At 40.4% G+C, this 11,424-nt stretch overlaps 1 protein-coding gene and 1 non-coding gene across 2 annotated transcripts; both read right to left on the reverse strand.

The window, feature by feature from the left end:
* Nucleotides 1-9: 9 nt before the first annotated feature.
* trnag-ccc (transfer RNA glycine (anticodon CCC)) lies at nt 10-80 on the reverse strand. The gene has a single exon. It is a non-coding gene; the product is annotated as a tRNA-Gly (tRNA).
* Nucleotides 81-818: 738 nt separating this feature from the next.
* dtwd2 (DTW domain containing 2) lies at nt 819-11,038 on the reverse strand. Its single transcript, XM_055873986.1, has 6 exons — nt 10,806-11,038; nt 8,591-8,681; nt 6,569-6,663; nt 6,251-6,479; nt 4,578-4,709; nt 819-1,246 (listed from the first exon to the last, which is right to left on the reverse strand). Exons 1-6 carry the CDS (start codon nt 10,994-10,996, stop codon nt 1,067-1,069), a joined length of 918 nt encoding a protein of 305 aa, XP_055729961.1. The 5' UTR covers nt 10,997-11,038; the 3' UTR covers nt 819-1,066.
* Between the last annotated feature and the right edge of the window lie 386 nt (nt 11,039-11,424).

Consider the following 11,424-nt stretch of genomic DNA (forward strand, 5'->3'; position numbering starts at 1 on the left):
CAAAATAAGTGCGCCGCCCGGGAATCGAACCCGGGTCGCAAGAATGGGAATCTTGCATGATACCACTACACCAGCGGCGCATTACAATGGATCGGATAATTTGGGTATTTAACCCTTAATAATACTGTAATACTGTATAACATCCCTTTAATTGCAATTTTACATTTATTAAGATGCGTTCCTCTTGTCAATGATTTTGAATGAGGCTGGGTTAGGACAAATACGGTTCAGGTGTCCTCATTGAAGTTATATGCACCATCAGTGGTGTAAAGTACTTCAGTAACGTGACTTGCCTAGTTAAATAAAGGTTAAATACGTTACTTGTAGTTTTTTGGGGGTATCTGTACTTTACTATTCATATTTGACAACTTTTATCCCTCTACATTCCTAAATAAAATAATGTACTTTTTACTCCATACATTTTCCCTGACACCCAAAAGTACTTGTTACACGTAGAATGCTTAGCAGGACAGGAACATTCACATATGTATGAAGAGAATATCCCTGGTCATCTCTTCAACCACTGATCTGATGGACTCACTAAACACAAAAGTAAATGTCTGAGTGTTGGAGTGTGCCCTGACTATCGGTGAATAAAATAAAAACATAAGGAATGTAAAACATATTTAAACTTTTGACGCTGAAGTATATTTTTGCAATTACATTTAAAACTAAATCATTTCAGAATTTTACTCTAGTATTCACATTAGTCGTTTTCTATTAAGGCATCTTTACTTTACTCAAGTATAACAACTGGGTACTTTTTCCCACCACTATGCACCATGCCATCAAGTCCTGCATAATCAAATTAGACAGCAGACACTTTACTTATTTATTTCAACACATGTATAAAAACAAATAAGACAATTTCAAATAACCACACATTGGTTTGGAAATATAGGGGGTAGCCACACTGACCCAGGGGTCTGAATTTCAGTGCTCTGTACACATCTGGGTAAGGTGGAAGAAACGTTGATTAATCCAAATTGCACTCAGGTCAAAAGTAGTGTACTATATGAGGATAGGCCAGAGTGTTCTTTTATTTCATAAACAACCTAGTAGTCCCTCATCTAGGGCAGATGTGCTGGTTAGTAATAAGATTCTCCATTCTCTTGATCTTGCGTTTGTTCGTGGGCATCTGTTTGTCGTAAATGCCGTGTCGTATCAGGTGTTCCTTGCTGTGGTGGACCAGGGCCCCATGCTGCAGCTGGAAAGAGCACAAAGCCTGCAGAGGTTTCAACAGAACCTGGAAGGGACAGGAAGAGGAAATGTACAGTCACGTACAGGCAGATTGCTACAAAGGGCCATCCGCCATCATGGTGTGGGTCTGTAGCGGCCTTATGCTCAGGAGCAGTGTTTGGGTCTTTACTCACAAAAAGTAATATTATTCATTACGCTTTACTTCTTTCAACAATAACTAATTACTTCACTTATTACTCCTTAAGTAGTGTAACAAATTACTTTTCCTATTTTTTTACTTTTTGAGTTACACACGTCCTCACTAAATGTAAACAACGTTACGTTAAGTAGGCCTATACACCAAAACAAGTACCTTAATAATGACAGATTCTACCATGAATAAGGGCAGCATTTCATCTACTACATACCCAGCTAAAAGCTTGTTCAGCTCTCCCTAATTTTACACCCTGTCCTGCTGAATGATTAAAATCAAGCCTTGGTTGTTTGAATGAGGTAGGCCTACAGACATCTTCAGCAGCAGTCAGGTATCAGGGGGTTTTTCGATACGAGTTTTGTGTTGCCTTTGCAGAGTACTTCCACGTTAAGAAAGTCAATGTTTTAGACGCTTCTGTCATTTTTCATCTCTCTCATTAAAGCAGTTAGTAGTAGTGCGTGCATAAACAGGAACTTAGTGAGACTGAGGATGAAAACAAATTTGAATCTGGGATGGGTTTAAAAATATATATATATTGCACCATTAGAGGTAGAATAATAATCACAAATATTTACTTGGATCAATAACTAATAGGAAGGGAATGATGACAAAAGTAACAATCTATTTATTTGATCAGAAACTATATTATTATTACTCAAATTGGAGCAGTAACTCCATTACATTACTGGTTACTATAACATTTTTATTATTACTGTAACACGTTGCTTTATAATACATTACCCCCAACACTACTCAAGAGGGTAAGGTAAGGAGGGTAGAAGTCGTGAGACGTTATAGAAAGTACAGATAGAAATGGATGTTGTCTATTATGCAAACTGGAAACCATATATCTTGAGGCGGCATTTATTGTAGCTGGGGATTTTAACAAAGCACATTTGAGAACAAGGCTACCTAAATTCTATCAGCATATTGACTGTAGCACTCGCGCTGGTAAAACACTGGATCACTGCTACTCTAACTTCAGCGATGCATAAAAGGCCCTCCCCCGCCCTCCCTTTGGCAAATCCAACCACGACTCCATTTTGCGCCTCCCTTCCTATAGGAAGAAACTCAAACAGGATGTACCCATGCTAAGGACTATTCAATGCTGGTCTGACCAATCAGAATCCATGCTTCAAGATTGTTTTGATCACGCGGACTGGAACACGTTCCCGGGTAGCCTCAGAGAATAATATTGACATATACGCCGATTCAATGAGTGAGTTTATAAGGAAGTGTATAGGAGATGTTGTACCTACAGTGACTTAAAACCTACCCTAAGCAGAAACCATGGATAGATGGTGGCATTCCTGCAAAACTGAAAGCGCGAACCTCCGCATTTAACCATGGAAAGGTGACTGGGAATATGGCCGAATACAAACAGTGTAGTTATTCCCTCCACAAGGCAATTAAACAAGCGAAATGTCAGTATAGAGACAAAGTGGAGTCGCAAATCAACGCCTCAGACACGAGACGCACAGTTGAAGTCGGAAGTTTACATACACTTAGGTTGGAATCATTAAAACTATTTTTTTAACCACACCACAAATGTTTTCAACAATTGCTTACAGACAGATTAATTTACTTTATCACAAACCCAGTGGGTCAGAAGTTTACATACACTAAGTTGACTGTGCCTTTAAATAGCTTGGAAAATTCCAGAAAATGATGTCATGGCATTAGAAGCTTCTAATAGGCTAATTGACATAATTTGAGTCAATTGGAGGTGTACCTGTGGATGGATTACCTTCAAACTCAGTGCCTCTTTGCTTGACATCATGGGAAAATCAAAAGAAATCAGCCAAGACCTCAGAAAAACAATTGTAGACCTCCACAAGTCTGGTTCATCCTTGGGAGCAATTTCCAAACGCCTGAAGGTATCACGTTCATCTGTACAAACAATAGTGCGCAAGTATAAACACCATGGGACCGCGCAGCAGTCATACCGCTCAGGAAGGAGACGCGTTCTGTCTCCTAGAGATGAACGTACTTTGGTGCGAAAAATGAAAATCAATCCCAGAACAGCAAAAAACTGGATGCTGGAGGAAACAGGTACAAAAGTATCTATATCAGCAGTAAAACAAGTGCCTTTCAACATAACCGGAAAAGCCGCTCAGCAAGGAAGAAGCCCCTGCTCCAAAACCGCCATAAAAAAGCCAGACTAAGGTTTGCAACTGCACATGGGGACAAAGATCGTACTTTTTGGAGAAATGTCCTCTGGTCTGATGAAACAAAAATAGAACTGTTTGGCCATAATGACCATCGTTATGTTTGGAGGAAAAAGGGGGAAGCTTGCAAGCCAAGAACACCATCCCAACCGTGAAGCACGGGGGTGGCAGCATCATGTTGTGGGGGTGCCTTGCTGCAGGAGGGACAGGTGCACTTCACAAAATAGATGGCATCATGAGAAAGGAAAATTATGTGGATATATTGAAGCAACATCTCAAGACATTAGTCAGGAAGTTAAAGCTTGGTCGCAAATGGGTCTTCCAAATGGACAATGACCCCAAGCATACTTCCAAAGTTGTGGCAAAATGGCTTAAGGACAACAAAGTCAAGGTATTGGAGTGCCCATCACAAAGCCCTGACCTCAATCCCATAGACAATTTGTGGGCAGAACTGAAAAAGCGCGTACGAGCAAGGAGGCCTACCAACCTGACTCAGTTACACCAGCTCTGTCAGGAGGAATGGGCCAAAATTCACCAAACTTATTGTGGGAAGCTTGTGGAAGGCTACCTGAAACGTTTGACCCAAGTTAAACAATTTAAAGGCAATGCAACCAAATACTAATTGAGTGTATGTAAAATTCTGACCCACTGGGAATGTGATGAAATAAATAAAATCTGAAATAAATCATTCTATCTACTATTATTCTGACATTTCACATTCTTCAAATAAAGTGGTGATCCTAACTGACCTAAGACAGGGAATTTTTACTAGGATTAAATGTCAGGGATTGTGAAAAACTTAATGTGTGTATTAGGTAGTTGTGGAATTGTTAGATTACATGTTAGATATTGCTGTCGGAACTAGAAGCAAAAGCATTGCGCTACACTCGCAATAACATCTGCTAACCATGCATATGTGACCAATAAATTTAGATTTGTAGAACAAGTATGATTGTCTGTATATATATATATATGATTGTCATGTCACGTACAGTATAGGTCTATATGCTACCCACCTCCTGTATTGCTTCGTTCCTCTCTAGGATGGACAGGGTGACAGCAGCACACTCCAGGGTGGACAGGCAGATGTTAGATGGCTGAGAACGGATCACATACTGGCTAGTCTGCTCACTCCTGCTCAGCTGTACCTGAAATACACAACGCAGCAGACTCCATTTCAGCAATAAAAATAACCAGACCATATACTTGAAAGCCCTTGATTTGGCTTGTAGTTTGCACTTTTGGGACTATTGCATTGGCTCTATTGTACTTAATCAATACACCCCTGGTGTAAAGAAACCTGGTTCCATTATACTCAATCTACAGTGACTTACGAAAGTATTCACACCCTTTATTATAGCTGCGAGTATCTTGGGGTGTGTCTATAAGCTTGGCACATCTAGTCACTGGGATTTTTGCCCATTCTTCAAGACAAAACTGCTCCAGCTCCTTCAAGCTGGATGGGTTCCCCTGGTGTACAGCAATCCAAGACATTTAAAGGGTTCCCCTTAAACCACTTGCGTGTTGCTTTAGCAGTATGCTTAGGGTCATTGTCCTGCTGGAAGGTGAACCTCCGTCCCAGTCTCAAATCTCTGGGATACTGAAGCCGGTTTCCCTCAAGAATTTCCCTGTATTTAGCGCCATCCTTCCTTTCATTCTGACCAGTTTCCCAGTCCCTGCCAATGAAAAACACAGCATGATGCTGCCAACACCATGCTTCACTGTGGGGATTTTGTTCTCGGGTGATTAGAGGTGTTGGGTTTGCGCCAGACATAGCATTTTCCTTGATGGCCAAAGATCTCAATTTTAGACTCATCTGACCAGAATACCTTCTTCCATATGTTTGGGGAGTCTCCTACATGTCTTCTGGCATACACCAAACGTGTTTGCTTATTTTTTTCTTTAAGCAACTGCTTTTTTCTGGCCACTTCCGTAAAGCCCAGCTCTGTGGAGTGTACGGCTTAAAGTGGTCCTATGGACAGATACTCCAATCTCCGCTGTGGAGCTTTGCAGCTCCTTCAGTGTTATCTTTGGTCTCTTTGTTGCCTCTCTGATTAATGCCCTCTTTGCCTGGTCTGTGAGTTTTGGTGTGCAGCCCTCTCTTGGCAGTTTTGTTGTGGTGCCATATTCTTTCAATTTTTTAATAATGGATTTAATGGTGCTCCGTGGGATGGTCAAAAAATGTTATATATTTTTTTATAACCCAACCCTGATCTGTACGTCTCCACAACTTTATCACTGGCTTGTTTGGACAGCTCCTTGGTCTTCATGGTGCCGCTTGCTTAGTGGTGTTGCAGACTCTGGGTCCTTTCAGAACAGGTGTATATATACACTGAGATCATGTGACAGATCATGTGACACTTAGATTGCACACAGGTATACATTTAACTAATTATGTGACTGCTGTAGGTAATTGATGGCACCAGATCTTATTTGGGGGCTTCATAGCAAAGGGGAAGAATACATATGCGCGCACCACTAATCTGTTTTTACATTTTTTAAACAAGTAATTTTTTTCATTTCACTTCACCAATTTAGACTATTTTGTGTATGTCCATTACATGAAATCCAAATAAAAATCCATTTAAATTACAGGTTGTAATGCAACAAAATATAAAAAGAGCTCCAAGGTGAATGAATACTTTTGCAAGGCACTGTATTGTGCCCTGTTGGAGTATAGCTGTTCCACCTGTTTGGGCTGGTGGAGCAGGGTGTTTCTGAGGAACATATCTTTTGCCTGGCTCCAGGTGCCATCGATGATGATGACATTGGGTCCCACTGCCCTCACAAATTGCTCTCCCATCCTGTCCTGGTCCCAGTCTTGTTTCTGGACTAGCTCCTCCAGGTTCTGAGCATCTGGTCCCGGGTACAGTATCAGGGTTCTGCTGTCTCGACACACTGCAGCCAGCTCTGGGTTCCTGTAAGGCAGAGAGAGAGGCAACATGTTTAGAGAGAATGATGTACATGTAATGTTCAGTATGGGACCAACATAAAGATAAATGTTTACCTCTCTTCATTGAATCTCCTTCCCACCAAGACCTTGCATTTTCCTGGGGGCAAACACGCAGCAAGGAGAGGAACAGTACGAAGCGCTCGACTCTCCTGAAAACACAGAGAAAATCATTTCCATTGTTATTTTTACTGACACAGTACCCAACCACACACACTGGATCAGAGGAGCATAGGGTTAGCTACAGAGCAGTAACCCTGAAGCAGTTTTGGGCCTTACTCAAGGGCTAAACTCAGGGTTGTGAGTGAGTTGTTCCATAGGATTTTAATCACTTTATTAATGGACCCCTTGTGATTTGAACGAAAACTTCCATACATGTTTGCCCATGGTAGAAGTGGTCAAAGTGACTTTTTGGACCTGAGTGCCAAAACATTGAAGGGCTCAACGTTGACCCATTTTGTCTACTCCACCTACCATGAGACAGCCATGTCTTCATCACCGTTTAGAAAAATGGTTGAGCTTGATATATACTGAACAAAAATATAAACGCAACATATAAAGTGTTGGTCCTATGTTTCATGAGATAAAGGATCTCAGAAATGTTCCATACTCACAAAAAGCTTATTTCTCTCAAATTGTGTGCACAAATTTGTTTACATCCCTGTTAGTGAGCATTTCTCCTTTGCTAAAACAATCCATCGACCTAACAGGTGTGACATATCAAGAAGCTGATTAAACAGTATGATCATTACACAGGTGCACCTTGTGCTGGGGACATCAAATGGCCACTCTTAAATTGTGCAGTTTTGTCACAACCCAATGCCACAAATGTCTCAAGTTGAAGGAGCATGCAATTGGCATGCTGAATGCAAGAATGTCCACCAGAGATGTTGCCAGATAATTAAATACTTATTTATCTACCATAAGCCGCCTCTAACATAATTTTAGAGAATTTGGCAATATGTCGAACCGGTCCCACAACCGCCGACCACGTGTAAGTCAGTGAAGAGCCGACTCTGGGATGCTGGCCTTCTAGGCAGAGTTCCTCTGTCCAGTGTCTGTGTTCTTTTGCCCATCTTAATCTTTTCAGTTCATTGGCCAGTCTGAGATATGGCTTTTTCTTTGCTACTCTGCCTAGAAGGCCAGCATCCCAGAGTCTCCTCTTCATGGTTAACGCTGAGACTGGTGTTTTGCAGATACTATTTAATGAAGCTGCCAGCTGAGGACTTGTGAGGCGTCTGTTTCTCAAACTAGACACTCTAATGTACTTGTCCCCTTGCTCAGTTGTGCACCGGGGCCTCCCACTCCTCTTTCTATTCTGGTTAGAGCCAGTTTGCGCTGTTCTGTGAAAGGAGTAGTACACAGCGTTGAAAGCGATATTCAGTTTCTTGGCATTTTCTCACATGGAATAGCCTTCATTTCTCAGAACAAGAATAGACTGATGAGTTTCAGAAGAAAGTTCTTCGTTTCTGGCCATTTTGAGCCTGTAATCGAACCTAGTCTAAAGAAGGCCAGTTGTATTGCTTCTTTAAATCAGAACAACAGTTTTCAGCTGTGCTAACATAATTGCAAAAGATTTTCTAAATATCAATTAGCCTTTTAAAATGATAAACTTGGATTAGCTAACACAATATGCCATTGGAACACAGGAATGATGGTTGCTGATAATGGGCCTCTGTACACCTATGTAGATATTCCATTTTTTTTTTTTCTTTTTTTTTTTTTAAATCAGCCGTTTCCAGCTACAATAGTCATTTACAACATTAACAATATCTACACTGTATTTCTGATCAGTTTTATGTTATTTTAATGGACAATTTTTGGGGCTTTTCTTTCAAAAACAAGGACATTTCTAAGTGACCCCAAACTTTTGAACGGTTGTGTATGTTGTAGCTCAGACCCTATTTTACATCATCTGAGGTGTTTATGTTGTGTTTGTGTTGTGCCTGCCATCAGTTGAGACACAGCATACTCTTGAATACAGGGTGGTTTCGTTCAAATCAAAAGGGGCGCAGTCAGAAAGTGATTGAAATCATATGGAACACCCCCCCCCCCCCCCCCCCCCCACACACACCCCACCTCTGCAGGATGCTGTACGATGTACAGACACGTGGAGACCTCCAGGGGGTGGACTGGCAGGAACGGGCAGAGACACACCTTCTGGGGACGGCTGTTTGGAGAGAAGAGAGAGTGAAGATGTGTCCCCAACAGTCTTAAATAACTACCTTTCTCATCGCATACCTTTATATCTGACTGCCAGGGAGAGGTGAAAGGTATAATTATGGTGGATGACTGCTGAGAATTTGCTTTCACCTGTCCACAAATCAGTGTGCAGATAAAGGACTCAGTACTGGTGGTATTCATTATGCTGATTCTGTTCCAAAATGTTTAGTCCAAACGGAAAACCTTTTTGCAACAAAAACTAGAGTTTTGTATTGGACAAGTTCAGGCAGGTCCCTCCCCGTTTGCTTCCTGTTGAGTCTGGTAAATGGTATCCGTTGCAATACATAAATCAGGGTTGGGGAGTAACGGATTACATGTAATCTGTTACATGTAAGGGATTACAAAAAATGGTTACTGTAATCCGTTACCAGAAAAAATACTGTAATCAGATTACCAATACTTTTGAAAAACTAGATGATTACTTTGAGGATTAGTTTTAAATTCAGAAGGGATGTTTGCGCAAAAAAAATCTGTTTTCTAAATGACATTAAAATCAGCATTGAAAAAAGGCGTTGTTCCACCTGAGCGAGTCTGACCACAAGTCAGACCACTATGATGACACACCAAATGTGTTTGATGGATCGCGGGAAAAGGGCATTAACAGGCTTTTGTAGGCTACAGTCCAAGCTATGTCTTATAATGGTGCAACTGCTGTCGGCATCCAAAGATAATCCAACTTGAATAAACGCTTGGAGGTAAGGATGACAGTAGTGGTGTAGTCTTTGGCGATACGGATATCACTTATTATTGACATCTACATTGTGCATTGATGTGAATCACACTGCTGCTCTCTCATTTAGCTATTTGCGCCTTACGGATTGTGGTTGTTGTAGGTGGCTGTTCACAAATCTAAATGTGTATTTGAACCCAATAATGGTTGAATTCAATAAGTTTAAACTGTCTATCAATCATTGTTTTTGAAACCAGTGGACAGCAAATGAAAAATGCGCTCTTGCAACAGCTGCATAATGCGGATCCAAGCCTATAGAATAAAAGTGGGGCTTTTATTGATCAATCTAATTTATGCTGATAAAATAAATCCATAGGCCTAATGGACACATGCTCAAACTTGCACACTTTTGATAGACTTAAAAGGGACAAGCTGTAGTTGCTACATCCATTTTGGGATTCATAAATATTAAATATACAGTACCAGTCCAAAGTTTGGACACACCTACTCGTTGAAAAAAATTAAGAAAAACCCTTCAATGAGCCCAATCATTCCTCCATGCCAACAAAATCATAAACAACAGAGTAGGGCTGGCTAATATGTCCTTAGTTTTGGAGTCATACTCGGGTAAAATAATTTGGCTAATCTATACTTCCATATTTCCAAGTCTTATTCTTGAAGATCAAGGGGTATAACATTTATTGGAATGACTGGAATTCTGATATACTTTGGTTTTTAATGTAAAGATATAATTTAATCGTATTAGTATATGTAGGAGAAAGCAATGGGTTAGAAGAAGCCTACATAACCAACCCATAAAGTAACATTTTACATCCATATATGGCCAGCTATGTAAACTTAGACATAGATTTATCCTGCAATAGATGTCATTCAAATGATAACATACATTTGTGTCTTCTTCTAATGCCTCTTAAGGGGAAAGTAATCTAAAAGTAAATTAATCTAAATCAGATTGTTACTGCGTTTGGGGTAATCTAAAAATTACGTTACTGATTACAACTTTGGACAGGTAACTTGTAACTGTAACGGATTACATTTAGAAAGTAGCCTACACAACCCTGTACTATTTGAGAATTAGTCTACCCCTAGCCTCGCGAGGGAATCCTTCCACATATTGTCTCGATAGAAGCACCAGAATAGTTAATGGAGAGAATGAATATCCTGTAATGAATCCTGTAATATCCTGCATGAATTCGTGTAATCAATACACCCCAGTTGTAGCTACAAAATTGTAACTGGATATGTGATGGTCCATTACAGTAACTAGCTAATCCTAAATATTTGACTGATAAAGCTGTCATTCACATACTATCAATCAATGGTGGTGGCAAAGATACTGGTAACTTCTATATTTTGTGGCGGTGCTCCCAGTGAACTTACCAACATCGTAAACATGTGGGTCGTCTCTCGCAGACATCTACAGGCAGAGATCGCAGATCCCCAAAGCCGTCTTCGTCATCTTGCGAAGAAGAACTGCCACAATTGGCAGATTCAACTGGAGCAAGAGGGTGGTTTAGGGAAAGATCTGAGAGACCTTGGCATGTTGTGTCCATTACAATTGTATGGAACATGAAAAAATGAAGGGAAACTCGTATCAGCTTCTCGTCAGTAACACCAGAAGAACTTCCGGGTTACGGAATTTCGGACATTTTCTATATAAAAGTCCACCACGTAATAGTAGGAAGGTGTCATTAACCTGTATTTATTCATATGTATGAAAAATAATTCTCTAAACATTAACAATGATTCATATTTGTTCATAAATTCATATTCGTTCACATTTGCATTAAATGTGGGTTTTAAAACAGGGTTCATTAAATGCCCCCAATGCAAATCACTGTATATCAGTGGAGGCTGGTGGGAGGATATAGGAAGACGGGCTCATTGTAATGACTGTATTGGAACCAATGGAATGAAGTCAATGTGTTGTTTCCATCTGTTTGATTTGTTTGGTACCATTCCATTGATTCCGTTCCAGCCATTACAATGACCCGGTCCT

Source organism: Salvelinus fontinalis, chromosome 21 (genome assembly GCF_029448725.1).
Source record: "Salvelinus fontinalis isolate EN_2023a chromosome 21, ASM2944872v1, whole genome shotgun sequence".
NCBI lineage: Eukaryota > Metazoa > Chordata > Actinopteri > Salmoniformes > Salmonidae > Salvelinus > Salvelinus fontinalis.

Coding starts and splice junctions, on each gene's coding strand:
- dtwd2 (XM_055873986.1), bottom strand. CDS start 10,996: ATGTTCCATACAATTGTAATGGACACAACATGCCAAGGTCTCTCAGAT. Junction 8,682..10,805: donor CCCACATGTTTACGATGTTG/GTAAGTTCACTG, acceptor CTCTCCAAACAG/CCGTCCCCAGAAGGTGTGTC. Junction 6,664..8,590: donor TCGTACAGCATCCTGCAGAG/GTGGGGTGTGTG, acceptor CTGTGTTTTCAG/GAGAGTCGAGCGCTTCGTAC.